Source organism: Panthera leo, chromosome E2 (genome assembly GCF_018350215.1).
Source record: "Panthera leo isolate Ple1 chromosome E2, P.leo_Ple1_pat1.1, whole genome shotgun sequence".
Taxonomy (NCBI): Eukaryota; Metazoa; Chordata; class Mammalia; order Carnivora; family Felidae; genus Panthera; species Panthera leo.
The window spans coordinates 10,447,916-10,464,970 of record NC_056693.1 but is presented as its reverse complement, the minus strand read 5'-3'; the positions used below and the strand labels follow the sequence as shown (position 1 = coordinate 10,464,970).

Below are 17,055 nucleotides of genomic sequence, written 5' to 3'. Positions count from 1 at the left end.
CTTGACACAGCTATATATATATATATATATATATATTCGTATATATTTATGAATATATATATCGCTTATTTATTTATTATATAAAATATATATAAAATGACCCTGCCTTAGCTGTGATTTGATAAGGGAACCCCATCAAGTGCTTCTGGCAACTTCCCACCGAACTCAGTTTCATCAGGCGACTTGGAGTCTCAATAGATCATTTCTCTTGGCATTATCCACGGCGTTTTGGTGTTTTCTCCTCTCCTCACTGTTCTTGAACTATCAGCAATTACACTAAAATCTTTTGTAGCCTCTCTAATACTGTGTGACAGCTTTGTGCATTCACGATCTTTATTATCGATTAAGTAATAATATGGCAGAAAACCCTACCGCAGCAATTAGCTTGAATTAATGAGTTTATATGAGGATGTGTATTACTGGGTTTAGTGCTCTCGCTTTTAGCTAGAACAGAGACATTTCGGTATTGTAAAAACCAGCACTTTCATACCAATGTCTACTAACCAAATTTTAGCCTCACTCAGAAAACCCTGGGTAAGAATCATCGGAGCCCAGGGTGGTCCAGCTGCCTCAGCCAGAAGAGCATGCGACTCTTGATCTCTGGATCGTGAGTTCAAGCCCCACCTTGGGTGCAGGGATTACTTAAATAAATAAAAAGTAAATAAAGTTTAGAAATCAAAAGGGGCGGCTGGGTGGCTCAGTCGGTTAAGCATCCAGCTTAGGCTCAGGTCATGATCTCGCCGTCTGTGAGTTCGAGCCCCGCGTCGGGCTCCGTGCTGACAGCTCAGAGCCTGGAGCCTGTTTCGGATTCTGTGTCTCCCTCTCTCTCTGCCCGTACCCCACTCCCACTCTTGTCTCTCTCTCTCAAAAATAAGCATTAAAATTTAATTAAAAAAATTATCTGAGCCCAGAACCGAACTCTCTATTCATGCAAACACAAAGTCCTTTGTGTAAGGTTTTAATAGGTCCTAAATGAGGCAAGTTTGTATGGTGTTTTGTTCAAAACCCGGCCAAGGATTGTCAACAATTTCTGAAAATCATGTTCTACGTGGCTCTTGATAATCAAACACCAATAGCATGGAGCTGCCTACATTACCCATGTAAATAAATATCTAGCTACCTCCTTGGGTTCTCGGTTCTGCCCCACAGATTTTCGTATTAAAATTCCTGTTATAAATTACTGTTTTATTTCTTTTTTGTTACATTTAGGGCAATAGAGAGATGGGGGGGGAGGTTGTGTGGGTTTTTTTTTTTAAGTTTGAGAGTGCAAGCACAAGTGGGGGGGAGGCAGAGAGGGAGAGAGAGAATCCCGAGCAGACTCTGTGCTGACCAAGTGGGGCTCGAACCCATGAACTGTGAGATCAGGACCTGAGCCGAAAATCAAGAGTCAGATGCTTAACTGACTGAGCCACCCAGGCGCCCCTAAGAGATTGTTTTTAAAATCATGTGCAGGGGGGCGCCTGGCGGGCTCCATCAAAAGAGCATGTGACGCTCTCAGGGTCATGAGATTGAGCCCCACACTGGGTATAGAGGTAACTAAAATAAGTAAACTTAAATAAAGTCATGTGCAGATGAGTTACATTATCTATTTCATTTCATTCCATTTCAGCAGAGCCAAGAGGGTTTTCCCAGAGCTGATAGTCAAGCCATCACATGCGCTGGTGTGGCCATCAGGGTGGTTCAAACATGAAAATATCAGATTATAGATTCAACCTGTTGCTAAACGACCACTGCCATGAGCTGCCCCCCCCCCGCCCCCGTATTATCACTCCCCCGGCTGGACGTGGGGAGTCCCTGGATCTCCCCCACCCTAGCAACCAAGGGGTTAACACTGGGCATAGATGGAGGGAATGCCCCCCCCCCCCCCCCCCCCCCCCCCCCCCCCCGTCTTAAATGCTGTTGGATGGTCTGCTCCCTTTACGGAGCAGCAAATATTTGTGTACCCTTCGTGGGCATTGCAAAATATTTGCTATGGAAAGTGGAGGGCAGGCAAAGAGCCATGTACAAATGCACCTTTATATACATTAGCCCCAAGCTGGAAAGCGCCCAGTGTCCATTACAGGTGAACGGATAAACAAACGTGAAGGGTGGAGAGCAGAATACTCTTTGGTGATTAAACACAAAAAGGAATAAACTGGTCTGTGCAAAAACATGCCTAAAAGCTCAAAGGCACGATACAAAGTAAGAGAAGCAGGGTGCAAAAGGCAACATACTATATATCTCCACCCATGCGAAATTCTAGAAGAGACAAACTAATCCTTAGTGACCCAAAGCAGATCAGTGGTTGTCGGGCTGGAGAGGGATAGACTGCAAAGAAGCAGCAGGAAATCTGGGGGCGGTGGGAATATGGTGTATCTTGAATGCGGTGGGTTTCACTAACGTATGCATCTTGCCAAAACTCATCCAATTACTTACTTTATTCTTTAAATTCTCTAGCGTTTATTCATTTTTGAGACAGAGCGAGTGGGGGAGGGGCAGAGAGAGAGACACAGAAGCTGAAGCAGGCTCCAGGCTCAGAGCCGTCAGCACAGAGCCCGACGCGGGGCTCGAACTCACAGACTGCGAGATCATGACCTGAGCTGGAGTCAAGTGGGCCGCCCCAACGACTGAGCCACGCAGGCGCCCCCCCCCCCCATCCAATTACCTACTTTAGCAGATGCACTTTATGGCATGCAAGTTATACCTTAATAAGGTCGACCCCTCCCCCCCTACAAAAGTCCAACCGCCATAGAAACGTTGTTGCGCTAAGAGAGACAAAGCTGTCATCACCCTGTGTCTGCCAGTCCCCCACCCCCATCCTGTGACTAAGAGCTTAGGACGCAGGTCCAAGCCTAAATGCTGGGCTAGCCTGAGCACTTCCTCCCAAGCCAGGCTTCTTCAAAGGAGCAAGAGGGGTGTCCCCAAAAACAGGGGTGGATCTGGCAATGGAGGAAGGGAGCGGGAGGTGGGAGCCAGGCCCGGAAGGTGGCCTCACCTGCGCTTTGCCATCTGCTCTTACGTAAACTTCACTAGTGGCCTTTGGGGGAGGCACACACATAACAGAGCCATTGTCACCAGAGGGTGAGACTCCCTAGGGCTTACACAAGGTCACACAACTGGCAGGTAGCAAAAAGCAGGATCTGACCTAGCCTAACAGCCTCTTCTAGCCAGGCGGCTCTGTAGCTGGAGCCCAATCCATTCATTCTGCAAATGTTTATTGAGTACCTACTATGTGCCAGTCCCCACGCTGTGCCGAGCATACAGTGGTGAACAGGACTAAGGTGGTGGGCACGTTGTAGTGGGAAAACAGGTCTGGAGCACCTGTCCACACTGAGGAGGCCTGAAATGGTTCCAGACTTTTTATGTGACTCAGATCAGCAAAGTAGTGGCATGTGCCCAGCAAATCTTAAAAAAAAATGGAATAGAAAGAGGTGCCCGGGTGGCTCAGTTGGTTAAGCGTCCGACTTCCGCTCGGGTCATGATCTCATGGTTCGTGAGTTCGAGCCTCGCATCGGGCTGGCTGCTGTCAGCATGGAGCCCGCTTCGGATCCTCTGTCCCCGCTCCCTCTCTATGCTCCTCCCCCACTCACACTCTCTCAAAAATAATTAAAAAAAAAAAATGGAATAGAGGAAACGGGAAATACTATTCGGTTGGGCTTGTCTGGGTTACGTGTTCCTTGTATATACACATATTGTATATACAGTATATATATTACCTATGCATGTGTGTATCTCTTTAAACAGGCATAATCTAAACACATAATAGATAAATCAAATGGAAAAACTGAGGACAATTATTTTAAGTGGGGAAAACCGTGCCCTCCCAGCTCCTTCCAGCAACCCCAACCACCTTCCCCAAATACCATTAAAACCCTTCAACACTTTTATAACCACCCACCAAGGATTTGAGCATAATAGAAAGCACTGAAGGTGGCAACTGCTTAACTATTCAGCACTTAATGAGCTCATTAGTGGTTATGTTTGTGTGTGATACACAACAGTTTTGCACAGAATCAGATAGGAATTAGACTCTCCTTTCACACTGCAATGATCATGCCACGGAACTAAATACACAAAAACAAACCAACGAAAAGATGCAAAAGATACCCCAAGATACCATCTACAATTGGACTTGGGTTGGTGGTGCCCCCCGGGGAACCTGGCAGGAGCCTGCACAGGGCCCCAGGAAGGGGGAAGATAATTATTAGTAACGTATGACACGTTTCAGCAGCATACCAGACAGGATCGTTATCACGGGAGCCACGACTGGGCATCATCCACATCCTGGACTCAAAACACGACTTAAAAACACTTGCACGGCAGGTTTTTTATTCAAACAGCAAATTCTGGTTTAAATAAAAAAGGGGGCGGGGGGGGGGAGCAGGTCATTACTGCCACTATTGGATAGAGTTCAAGTATCAGGGAAGTACCCGTAAGTGGCTACAGCAGAAAGTCAGTCTCTTGCCAGGAGTTAGTTGTACATTTTCAGCTGCATTTTCAGCTGCAGGGTTTTACGTGGGGTAAAATCACACGCATCTTAAGCGTGCAGGCGAACTTCCCCAAATGTATACGTCTGTGCGAGCATCACCCGCGTCGAGACACGGAACATTTACGAGATCACTTCACCGACTGAGCCACCCGGGCGCCCCTTCAGTGGTGTTTTTTTGACAAACAGATTCTGATTTGTCATGTTTGATTTTTTTCTGTGTGGCTCATGCTTTTGGTCTTAAAAACATCTGAGGAGATACACTTGATAGTTTTATTGCTACAGAATGTCCTTTGGAGTGACAGCAGTATTTGTCCTCAGTCTCCCCCACCCTGGCAGGGTCCCCAGGAGTGTTTGTTACAGCGGAGGGAACAGAGGGCCTGAGGACAGGGTGGGATGTACCATGGAGCCGCAAAACACACACACACACACACACACACACACACACACACAGCTACAGCCACCAAAATAGCCATCAACCCACTGGAATGTCCTACCTCTCGATGAGGGCAGAAATCCACATGGTGACCTGTGCCTTAAGATGAGGGGGCCAGAACAACACTATTTCTCCATCATGTTTCCTAACTTTGGGTGGAAACAGGAATTGAGGACTGGGGAAGATCTGGGGAGATAGATACACACACATACACACACACACACACACACACACACACACACACACACACACACCTATACCCCAGCATCGAGGCCTCCCAGATCTGATGTCAGGGAGACAGGCTGGGACCCTGGATCCCTTAAGTGTGCAGCAGGAAGGGCCTCCAGAATCCCGGCTCACAATCCCAATGTCCAGAGTGCCCCCATCAGCGCAGGGAAAGTCCCCATGGGGTTTACATAACCGACTCCTTCTCACAGGAGTCTGTATCCCCAGCAGATCCCAGGCGGTGTTTGAGGAGGGGGTTCCCCTCCTCAGTGGGGGCGGGCAGTGGAGCCAGGGGCATCTCACTCTTCACTTGGATCAACTCTGGCACTGAACTCCGCATCTCTGTACGATCCATGTAATTTTGGAGGAGTCCCGCCCCAAAGGCATCACCTTCCACATTGAGGACTGTGCAGGACCGGTCCCTGAAGAACAGGATAGGGAAGTGAGTGGGAGGGGGGAGGGGGGAGGAGTGAGGGGAGGGGGTGGGCCCAACCCTCCCACCTCTCCTCCCGATTCTTTTTTTTTTTTTTTAATTTTTTTTTTCAACGTTTTTAATTTATTTTTTTGGGGACAGAGAGAGACAAAGCATGAACGGGGGAGGGGCAGAGAGAGAGGGAGACACAGAATCGGAAACAGGCTCCAGGCTCCGAGCCATCAGCCCAGAGCCTGACGCGGGGCTCGAACTCACGGACCGCGAGAGCGTGACCTGGCTGAAGTCGGACGCTTAACCGACTGCGCCACCCAGGCGCCCCTCTTTTTTTTTTTTTTTTTTTTTTTTTTTTTTTGAGATAGAGAATCCCAAGCAGGTTCCGCACTATCAGAGTGGAGCCTGAAACAGAGCTCAAACCCACGAACCAGGAGACCACGACTTGAGCCGACATCAAGAGTCGGATGCTCAACCAACTGAGCCACCCAGGCACCCCCCCTCCCCCAAGATCTTGAGGTCCTTGCCACACCCTCCTTCATGGAACCCCGTTCTGCTTCTAGATCCAACTCATCGCTCTATCCTCCCAAATATCCCTTCCTCCTAGAGCCTCCAAGATCTTTTCATCTGGAATCCAAGAAGCCCCCTACTTCTCTTCTTTTCCATGAAATCTAAGCGCCCCATCACACTTTCTTTGCCTTAGGACCCCAAAGATCTCCTCCTCCATCCTCTCGGGACCCCAAATGATACTTCTTCCAACAAAGCACAAGATTTGCTCCTCCTAGAACCTCAAAAAGTTCATCCCTCCCTTTTCTTGGGGCCTCAAAAGACCCATCCACCTCTCCTCTTCCCACTGAAATACTATGCTCTCCCTCAGGCCTTTCTCATAATCCTAAAGATCTCTTTTGGCCTCCTTATACTTTGTGGGGGTGTGTGCCATTTTCAAACATGGGGCTGTAATTCACATATGGTAAAATTCACCCTTCGAAAGTATACAATCCCGTGGCTTTTCGCATATTCAGAGTTGTACGACCATCACGTCTATTTCATTCCAGACCGTTTCCATCATTCTAAAGACACTCTTATACCCATTAAACAGTTATTCCCCATTCCCTCCTCCCTCTAGCCCCTGGCAACTGCTAAACCACAGTCTACAGATTGGCCTATTCCCACATGGGGCTCAGCACCGACAACATGGGGCCTGCCTGGGATTCTCTCTCTCTCTCTCTCTCAAGTAAATAAATAAATAACCATGAAAAAAAAAAAAAGAACCTCAAAGATCCCTTCTTTCCCTCTGATTAGAACGCTCAAGATGCCATCCCCTTTCCTCTGGAACTCCTTCCTTCCTCTCCTCTCCTCCTCGGAGGCTCTCGATGACCCTCTTGTTCATCTCCTTTCCCAGGGTACCCCTTGGGCCCCTGAAGCCCCAAACCCACACTTACACTAGCCAGTCCACAGCCAGGATCAAGGAGATGTCGTGAACTGGCAGGTTGACTGCCTCCAGGATGATGGCCAGAGTGAGGACACCTCCAGCCGGAATGCCCGCGGCCCCCACGCTGGACGCTGTGGCGGTGACCCTGGGGGAAGAGAAGGGCGGTCAGTGAAAGATCTCGGTAGGGGGAGAAGCTGCCACGGGAGCCCTGCCCCCCTCCGGCCTCTGTCCATTCTCGGGGGAGGGGCCAAGTGGGTCCGGGGTCCTAGCTGCAGCCACCCCACACTCACAGGATGGTGATGATCTTCACAAAGTCCAGGGGTTGCTGGTTGAGCTGTGCGATGAACACTGCGGCCACACACTGGAAGAGCGCCGCCCCATCCATGTTGACGGTGGCACCGATGGGTAGGATGAAGCGGCTGATGTGTTTGGCGACACCATTCCTCTCCTCCACGCACTTCATCATCAGCGGCAGCGTGGCAGAGCTGAGCGGCGGCGGCAGGTCAGTTAGCGCACTTGACCCACCCCCTGCCGAAGCCCCGCCCAGACCGCGCTGGCCAATCAGCACAAGCCCATGCTCCGCCCGCCAGCCTAGACCCCGCCCCCGCCAGCCCCGCGCCTCGCCACCCCCAGCCTTCTGCAGTTCTCGGCCCTTCTCTTCCCGGAGCCAGAGGCAGGGGCGGGGCGGGGGGATCCTGTAGAATGTCAGGATTCCAACCTGTGTGAGGCCTGGACCCCCTGGGAGGGTATGGACGGCTCTCCTTCACAATACACACAAAAATTGAAACCTAAATTCTATCATATCTAGCACACTCCCTCCCCCACTCCACCAATAATAGACCTTGGCTAAGAATTACTACTCCCTTGGGGCTGCTGCTGTGGGGACAGCCAGGTTCTGAGGGGACAGGTGGACAAAATACCTAGAAAAGGGTGGAAAGAGCTCCCAGAGGTTGGATCCAGGGGGCAGCACTAGACCACTGTCCCCTAGGGCCAGGCCTTGTGGAGGAGGAGAGGTTTTCAGGAAGGGAAGAAGAAATCTCTAAGCAGTCAGTGGTTTTCCAAATGCGGGGGGGTGGGGGGGGGGGGTGGAGGGGGACGGTTCCAGGACCTTATGAGAAACTTTACTAAAGTATGGCCCCTGTACCCAGATCCAACGTCCCCAGATACGAAATTTCAAGTGTCTCCAGAAACCTGATGTCCACTTAGGGCCCCTTAGCTTAAAAATCTTGCATTGGTCTGCCCCAAGGCCATACCTAGAAGAGGTCCCGAAGGCAGTGGCCAACGGTGTCACGATACCCCACAGGAAGCGGTAGGGGTTTTTTGCGGGTGAAGAGGAAGTAGATGAGGGGCAGCACCAGGAGCCCGTGGATGGCGTGGCCCAGCAGGCAGCACAGGATGTATTTGCCGAGACTGGTGAAGAGCAGCCCCACGTCCTCCACTGCCACGATCTTGCCAGCCACCAGGAACAAGATGCCCACGGGGGCATACCTAATTACACAGGAGACCCACTGCAGCCTCTGACTACGTGCCCGCCCAGGGCCGGGCTTTGCGCTCAGTGCGCAGCCCGACCACAGCCTCCCTCGCCGGCAGGAGACACCCAGATCCATGTGTGATTGAGTTCTGGCACCCTCCCTGCCTGCCATCCTCCCAAGCTCCATCCCCTTAAAAATAGGGCAGGGGCGCCTGGGTGGCGCAGTCGGTTAAGCGTCCGACTTCAGCCAGGTCACGATCTCGCGGTCCGTGAGTTCGAGCCCCGCGTCCGGCTCTGGGCTGATGGCTCGAAGCCTGGAGCCTGTTTCCGATTCTGTGTCTCCCTCTCTCTCTGCCCCTCCCCCGTTCATGCTCTGTCTCTCTCTGTCCCAAAAATAAATTAAAAAACGTTGAAAAAAAAATTAAAAAAAAAAAAAAAATAGGGCAGAGGGGGAAAAAAAAAAATTGGGCAGAGGGGAGGGGCGCCTGGCAGGGGGCAGGGGGCTCAGTCAGTTACACGCCCAACTTCCGCTCAGGTCATGATCTCACAGTTCATGAGTTCGAGCCCCACATCGGGCTCGCGGCTGACAGCTCAGGGCCTGGAGCCCGCTTCAGAGACTGGTGTTTCCCTCCTTCTCTGCCTCTCCCCCCTCACGTTTTTTCTCTCCTAAAAATAAACATTAAAAAAAAAAAAAAAAAGGAAGAGAATAGAGCAGAGGGAGATCAAAGAAGCCTGGGAGCCTCTATTGCCAGCCGAAGTACAATCGCCAACCAGATTTGGACTTAACACGTATCCCCCCCCCCCCCCACCCCATGCGTGAGGCATTTACGTTTTCCGGGTTCATGGTTATAGTAGCTAGGATGATTTAAACCGATTCAATCTCTCCCCACGTCCATGCAATATAAACAGTCCGCGGTTCACGTCTTAATAACAACCCATAGATATAAAGTGGTTGAATCTTTACCGCAATCCCACGAGGGAGCCCCTCTTTTAGTCTTTTGAAGCTACGGTTGAATTAAAATCTCACAGGTCCGTCAAACAGGGACATTAATGCTACCAGCCTCATAGGAATGTCGGACGTTAATGAGGTGCTAGGTGAAAGGACTTGAAAGCTTTTTGTACACAATAAGTGATCTATGAACTTCTGCTGGAATTATTATCGCCCTTTCCTGGAGCAAAGATCCCAGGGGCGCTCGTGCCTCCCAGCCAGGAAGCCTCCCAAGACTGCCTCTCTGTTTGATCACTGCGGCTTGTTGTCCCTCAAACCCCTTCCCCTCTTTGGTAACAGAAGAAAGGCGGCACTTCCCAGCCACCTGTAAAGCTAGGTTTGGCCAAATGCCCAAGCTCTGGCCTGTGGGATGTGCCCACAAGTTATACAAGTGACGTACTTGCTAAAGATTAGTGTTGATCAGAGGCACGCTATAGGTCAGGCAGTGCCCCAAGGACTTTACACGTTTTTCTTTTGTTTTGTTTACCGTTTATTTATTTTTGAGAGCGAGGGAGACAGAGCACGAGCAAGAGAGGGGCAGAGAGAGAGGGAGACACAGAATCGGAAGCAGGCTCCGGGCTGTCAGCACAGAGCCTGACGCGGGGCTCGAACTCACGGACCGTGAGATCCTGACCTGAGCCGAAGTCGGACGCTCAACCCACGGAGCCGCCCAGGCGCCCCAGGACTTTACACGTTTTAACTCATTTGTGCCTAGAACTGTCAATCCCGTTGGCCAGACGGGGAAACTGAGACACAGCGAGGTAAGTAACTTGTTAGAGGGCACGCGGGCGGGAAGCCGCTTAGAGCCTGCTCTTACCCACCCACCACCCTGACTCTCTGGCAAGGAGCCTTTACGAGGTTGTGCAGCCTCTTAAATGTCGCCTGCGCCAGAATCAGGATGGGGCGGGGCGGGGCGGGGCGGGGAGCGGAGGGATTTGTTAAAAATGCAGCAATCCTGCTCCCTCTCCTGACTTCCCACCTTCTCGATCTCGAGATCCTGGATCTCGATCCAGGGAAGGTAGAAGCCAGAGGCCTCTGCACATGTGAGATCATTTAATAAAACTGATAATAATAATAATCATAGCTAACATTAAGTAAATGCTCAGCAGGTGTTAGGCCTTTAAAACATTTGCGGGGGGGGGGGGGGGGGGGGGGGGGGGGGCGCCTGGGTGGCTCAGTCGGTTAAGCATCCGGCTCTTGATTTCGGCTCAGGTCATGGTCTCACCGTTCGTGGGATCGAGCCCCGAGTCAGGCTGTGTGCTGTCAGCACAGGACCTGCTTGGGATTCTCGCTCTCCCTCTCTCTGCCCCTGTCTCACTCTTGTGCTAGCACGTGTATGCAGACACGCAAGCTCACTCTCTCTCTCTCAAAATAATTTAAAAAAAAAAACCTGCTTTGTAAGCGCTTTACTTTTACCTCATGCCACTTGTCTCCTGTACATTCGATCACATTTAATTCTCTGCAACTGAGATGCACTAGCTAAACCGGGGCCACGGCTTGGCCGTCCTTTTGTCACTTTCCAGGAGGGTCCGGAAGGTGCCCCCGTCAGTCTTAGCTCCCATGGGATACAGCACTGTCCTCACGTTATCGTGAGGGAACTGAGGCACAGAGAGGGTAAGTCACTTGCCCAAAGTCACACAGCCAGGGGACGGTCAACGCTGGGTGCGGGTCCAGGCCAGGCGGCTCCAAGCAGCAGAGGGAGGGTTGCCCGATCCCACATCCCCAGCCCCCACTCCCCCCACCTACCACATGATCCAGGAGACCAGCACCATGGTGGCGTCATTGAAGGAGTTGAAGAAGCGGATAAGCAGCTCTCCCTCGGGCCCCAGCTTCTGCAGGGCCACGCCAAAGATAATGGCAAATACCACCAGGCCCAGGATGTTCATACTATCTACCTCATCCCCAACGGGCACCTTTGGGTGAGGAACAGATCAGAAAGGGAGGAGGAAACTCAGTCAACCTGCACAGTCACTAAGGGCCTGTTCTGGGCACTGCTGGGACCCAGCACAGACAAGATGGCTCCTTGGGTCCCTTCCTCCCAAGGCTCACGGTCCAGGTCCTGGGGAAACAGACCTGTCATCAGGGACCACCCACGATGGTTGGAATAGGGAAACCCAAGGTAGTGTGGGAATTGAAGGGGTTGCCGGCTTGGTTGGGGGGAGGGGGATCAGGGAGGGCTTCGTGGAGGAAGGGGCAGAGATCTGGAGAATAGGAGGATGAACCAGGTAAAGAGCGGCGGTAGAAGGTTCTAGAGAGAGGAAACAATGCGCAACAGTCTGGAAAGGGCAGCAGCTCGGGCATTCAAAGAGCAGAAAGAAACTGGGGCTGGAATAGGCCGGGCAGAGCCCGAACAGGAAGCTGGGTGGGCGGCCGGGCAGAAGCCCGATTCTGAAGGGTCTCCGGGATTGTGGCCAGAAGCCTGGGCTTTCTTCTGAGGGCACTAGGGAGCCCAAAGGGGCTCCAGGCAGGGGAGAGACAGCATCAGGTTTGCGCTTTGGAAAGACCACTCTGGCTGCCAAGCGGAGGAGGGTAGGTAGGAGAGGGGCGCTCTGGGGGCAGATCATCCCAGGGCAGGATGGGATTCGGGCAAAAGAGAAGCCCGGACCAGGGAAGGAGAAGAGGGGGCCAAACGAAGGTACCAGAAGAGACAAACGGGGGAGAGGCTGCAGAGAGTGTAAAACAAATACCACCAGATGTCTGAAGACAGGGGACAAACAAAGGCCGGGGTGGGAGCAAAATGGAAAACCCACAACAACGGGCCAAGGGATGCACCCCTTCCTCCCCCCATCCCTTCCCCTGCTCTCACCTTCACCTTGGTTCCGTTGATCCATCTGCTTTCATAGACGGTACTGTACTGCAGGTGGGGTTGGGAACAGTCAGTATCCACGGCCATGGAGGCTCCCCCACCCTGTCCTGCCCTAAGCGCCCCCTAAACATCATCGCCTTTCATCCCCGCCAGCAACCGCCCCGAGGCAGGGTTTTCTTATCAGGCGCCCATTTTCCAGAGGCGGAAACCGAGGCTCGGAGAGGAAAAGGCAGTTGCCCGGGGTCACGCCGCTGGAATTAGAACCCAGAAGGGGCTCAGAACCCGCATGCTCCTTTCTCGAGGAGGGGCACGGGATGGGTTTCGGAGGTTCCCCAAGGACCCTGCGAGATCGTTCAGAAATACGCGGGCATGTGCCCTTGGCCAGGCAGCACCGTAGAGCTGGCACCAAGGGGCTCCAACTGGCTCTCCCCCTCCTTGCCCGCCCCCCACCCCTCGGGACACACCCCCAAGGACTCACTGAGCTGAAGGCTGCGGACACCAGGTTGGAGGGGAAGAGATTTCTGCAGAGACAGACACGGTGGGGGGGGGGGGGGTGTTATTAAATACCACAGGGGGGGGTTACGGGGCGGGGGGGGGGGTCTGAGGAGCTGGGTTGGCCTCTTGCGATGGGAAAAAACTCAGGAGGCCCCACTGGCCCCCAGGCCCCAGCCGGGCTTGGTCAGGCAGAGTTGAGCCCTGGCCTGCACACTTTTCCAGGGTGTGGGGAGTCTGAGCTGGCCTCCCAGGGCCCCCGTGGGGTGGCCGGCCAGCCCCGAGGGATTGTGGACTGGCCGTAAGGAATGCTGGCTTCCCAAGGCAGGGTCACCTGGGCCTCAGCTCCACCCCGGGCAGCAAACTTAATACCCTGGGCGTGTTGCATCAGCCAACTTCCTCCTGGAGGGCCGAGAAACGCTGCAGCCCTGGGGCCGGGCTGAGAAAGGCAGGGGACGGGGGTGCATTGGAAAAGGGGTAATGAGAGAGGGTGACAAGGGATGGCGGTGTGTGCGCGGCAGCCCGCATTCAACCCCACTGGGCGTGTCAGGGGATCAGCGGGACCCTGACCCTCTTGCGTCTCTCGGAGAGGGAAGAAAAGAAGGGCTGAAGTGTCCACAGTCCCTGCAATGCTTGATCTAAAGCCACTCGTGTGATCCTGGCTCAGGGATCCGCACCGTCATCCCCATTTTCTAGAAAAGGGAACCGTGGGGCGCCTGGGTGGCTCAATCGGTTGAGCATCCGACTCTCGATTTCCGTTCAGGTCTGGATCTCATGGTTTGTGAGACTGAGCCGACCCTGAGACTCCGCACTAAGCTTGAGATTCTCTCTCTCTCTCAATCGCTCTCCCTCTGTCCCTCTCCCCCACCCTTGCGCGCTCTCTCTCTAAAAATAAAAAATAAAAAAAAAAGTAGGGGCGCCTGGATGGCTCAAGTCACTTGAGCGGCCAACTTCGGCTCAGGTCATGATCTCGTGGTTCGGGAGTTCGAGACCCGCATTGCCGGGCTCTGTGCTGCCAGCTCGGAGCCCGGAGCCTGCTTCGGATTCTGTGTCTTCCTCTCTCTCTGCCCCTCCCCTGCTCGCGCTCTGTCTCTCTCTCTCTCTCAAAAATATATAAACATAAAGAACAAGAGTACTTAAACATAAAAACAGTAAAGGGAACCCAGACAGCTGGCTGGAAGGTCCCAACCACTCCTCGCCACGTGAGTGGGGGAACGGCGGTTGCTGTGGGTCCCTAGACAGTTTCTCATGTCAACACGTGAGAAACTCGGGGGCACGGGTGAGGGTTCGGACTCGCGGGACAAGGTCGGTGCGCACGTGCTCTTGAGTATGTGCCTAGGTGACGCTCGATGTGCCGCTGTGGTCAGTGGCATCCGCGGGCGGCCGTGTAAAGGGATGTTAGGACACCGTGGGTGAGCACACGTGTGACAGCCGGTGTAAGGCCACGCGTCAGTGTGAGAGAGGCCACAGCTGTGGCTGGGTGTCCGAGGGCCTGTGTCCAGCTCCGCATCAATTGGCCAGAAAGCTGTGTGGTTCTGAGACGTTCCAGAAAAGTCTCTGAGGGGCTGGCCAAGTGTGAGTGACTTCTATTTTGGCACACAGGGGGAGCCTGGACACATACACATCAACAGCCCTCGAGTGGGTGTGCCCTTGGCCCGGGAGGCCCGTATCCACCCAGGCCTGGCAGGGCTGGGCCAGGACCCAGCTAATCTCGCCCGGCCAGGAGACGACCATCCACTGCAGCTTTGGGACACCAAGCCGGCCCCAGAGTCTCATCTCAGCCTGCGCTGATACCCGCCCCCCTCCCGAGAGGCTGGGAGAACCCAGTTCTGCGACTCGTCATTTCCTCCCCCCCCTACTTCCTGGAAGTCCCCAACCCACCTGGAGACACTGAATCAGGAGGTCCCAAAGGCAAGGCCATGTGGACCCAGGGGTCTGCCCTCCTCAAAAGGGAAGAACTATTCTTGGGATGGGGCGGGGGGCGGGGGTGGGGGGAGCAGAGATCAGAAGGCAAAGAGCCTGCTCTCTTTCTAGCCAGTCCCGCTGGCCCCCGCTTCTGGGCCGCCTGGTGTTGGTTGGGGGGGGAGGGGGGGGGGCGAGAAATGGAATGGAAAGTCTTTGGAGGTGGCAGGATTTAGCAGGAAGATGTAAAAAGGGAAGTTGCCAGGGCCCAGCCCCGGGCGGGGAAGGGAGGCTGAGAAAAAAACCTGGCTGTGTCCGGGTAACAGGGATGACACATAATATGGGGGAGCCCTGGGACCGGGAAGAGGGCCTGGCAGAGGTCACTCAGATCTCCTCAGGTCCCCTATGAACTCCTCGGGGGTCACAAGCTCTCTGACTCTGGACTCAAATCCTGAGGCCCTGAGCGCCCCCAAATCCCCTCCCAAGTCCCCCCAGAATCCTCTCCCCTCACAGAAGAGCCTCTGTATCCCTTCCCTCCCCCACAAACTCCCCAAGCATTACTTTCTTCCCTCTACGAGACTTCCTTGTCTTATCACCGTCTTGCAGCGTCCCCACTTACGTCCCCAGGCGCCCCCATTCGAAGCCTCCTTCCCCAGGGGTCTGTCCTCACTCGCTGGACTCTGACCCTCAAAGGGCCACACCATCACCATCCAGCCCTGGGGCCGGGGCCGGGGGGGGGGGGGGGGGGGTCCGGGCTCTAGAGGACTCAAAACCCTCTAGCGTTCGCGTGGTCGCTCTGGCCACCCCTAACACGGGTCCCCTCCCCACGTGGCTTCCCCGCCCCCGCCCCCCCCCCCTTCGACGACTTCCACCGGGCGGGCGGGGTCTGACCTCACAAGATCCAGGAAGGAATCGAGGACCTCCTTGCTGGGGGCCTCTTCCTCTTCCACGGCGCCCGTGGCGCCGACCGAGGCGTTGATGGCGGCGAAGGTGGCGCCCGGCCGCAGGGCCAGCGCCAAGCCCACGCCGAGCGCGGACGCCAGCAGCGTGGTGACCAGGAAAAAGAGCAGCGCCCAGGCGCCCAGGCGGCCGAGCGCGCTCGAGTCCAGGCTGGAGGCGCCGCCGATCAGGCTGCACACCACCAGCGGCAGGATGATCATCTTCAGCAGGCGCAGCAGCAGCTCGCCGGGGAAGGCGAAGGCCGCCAGGCGCGCGGGACCCAGCGCTAGCGCGCCACCGGCCCCCGAGACCCCCAGCCCCAGCGCCACGCCTGCCACCACGGCCGCCACCGTCAGCAGCACCAGCAGGTTGGCGCGAAGGCAGCGGCGCACCCGCTCCCGGGAACCGCAGCAGCGGCCTCCTGCCGGGTCGGGGTCCTCTTTAGGGAGCAACGTCGGGGCACCGTTCCCGGTGGGCTCGGCCGCCTCGAACCCCTTGGGCTCTCCGCGCGGGGGATCGGCCACCATGTTGGAACGCCCCCCGGAGTTCTGCGGCGTCTGGAAGCTGCGAGCGCTTGGGGGGCTCCTTCCCGGAACGCCGACGTTCCTTAGAACGGAGAGTTTTGTAACACAGCCTGGAGGCTGGAACTTTGGAGGGTTCCTTGGAGTTGGGAGTTCACGGCGCCGAGGTTCCTTGGCTCGTGGAAGCTGGAGTGTCTGAGATCCCGAAGCTGGGCGCCGAGGCTCCTCTGCTCTCCCACGTTGTGTCCTGCGCCCGAAACCCCTGGGTTTCTCGGCCCTAGGGATGGGAATACAGGAGTGTATCAGGCTGGGACAGGGGGTCTTGGGCTCTGGAAGGCTGAAGGCGTCCAAGTGGCAGAGGTCCTCAAGAGGCCACGTCCCGGTAGCGCCGATCCGGGAGGCAGGGATCCGGGGCGCCGGGGTCCTGGAAACGGAGGCTGGGAAGCTTGAACCTGGGGGACGGGAGACAAGAGCTCCAGGAAGAGGGGAGCTAGGCTTTTGCGTCTGGGAGGGGAGATCCGAGCCCCTGAGTGCGGAAGGCTGCGGTCCGGGACCCCGGGAGGTAACGGCCACCGATCCCGGGGGCAGCTCGCGGGCGCGCCGCGTGGCTCTGAGCCCGCACGGCGGAAGCTGCGAGAATTAAGGGCAGGGGCGAGGCTTGAGAAGGCGGGCAGCGAACGGCGGGCGCCGATTGGCGGCAGTGTTTAATGAGCCATTCTGCGAGCGAGAGGTGGGGCTGAGGCCAGAGTGGGGCCAATCAACCGTAGAAGGCAGACTAACAAACTCTCTATCGAGGGGCGGGGACACTGGGGGGACGGGGGCGGGGCCCTGTTGGGGCGGGGCCTAACGAGCGAGGCTTTTTTTTTTTTTTTTTTTTTTTTTTTTCCCGCCAAAGGAATCGCGATGCAGGTAGGGGCCGTTAACCTACAGCAGTTCCCTGGCTTGAGGGTCTCT

The 17,055-nt window shown here is 54.9% G+C and overlaps 1 protein-coding gene across 1 annotated transcript; it reads right to left on the bottom strand.

Moving 5' to 3' along the window:
- Positions 1-4,213: 4,213 nt before the first annotated feature.
- SLC1A5 (solute carrier family 1 member 5) lies at positions 4,214-16,822 on the bottom strand. The gene is given in 9 exon segments (XM_042919506.1): positions 4,214-5,548; positions 6,993-7,127; positions 7,273-7,467; positions 8,236-8,303; positions 8,305-8,470; positions 11,188-11,354; positions 12,248-12,295; positions 12,726-12,768; positions 15,533-16,822. Coding segments are annotated over 9 exon segments (1,632 nt in total). The 5' UTR covers positions 16,108-16,822; the 3' UTR covers positions 4,214-5,313.
- Positions 16,823-17,055: the final 233 nt, after the last annotated feature.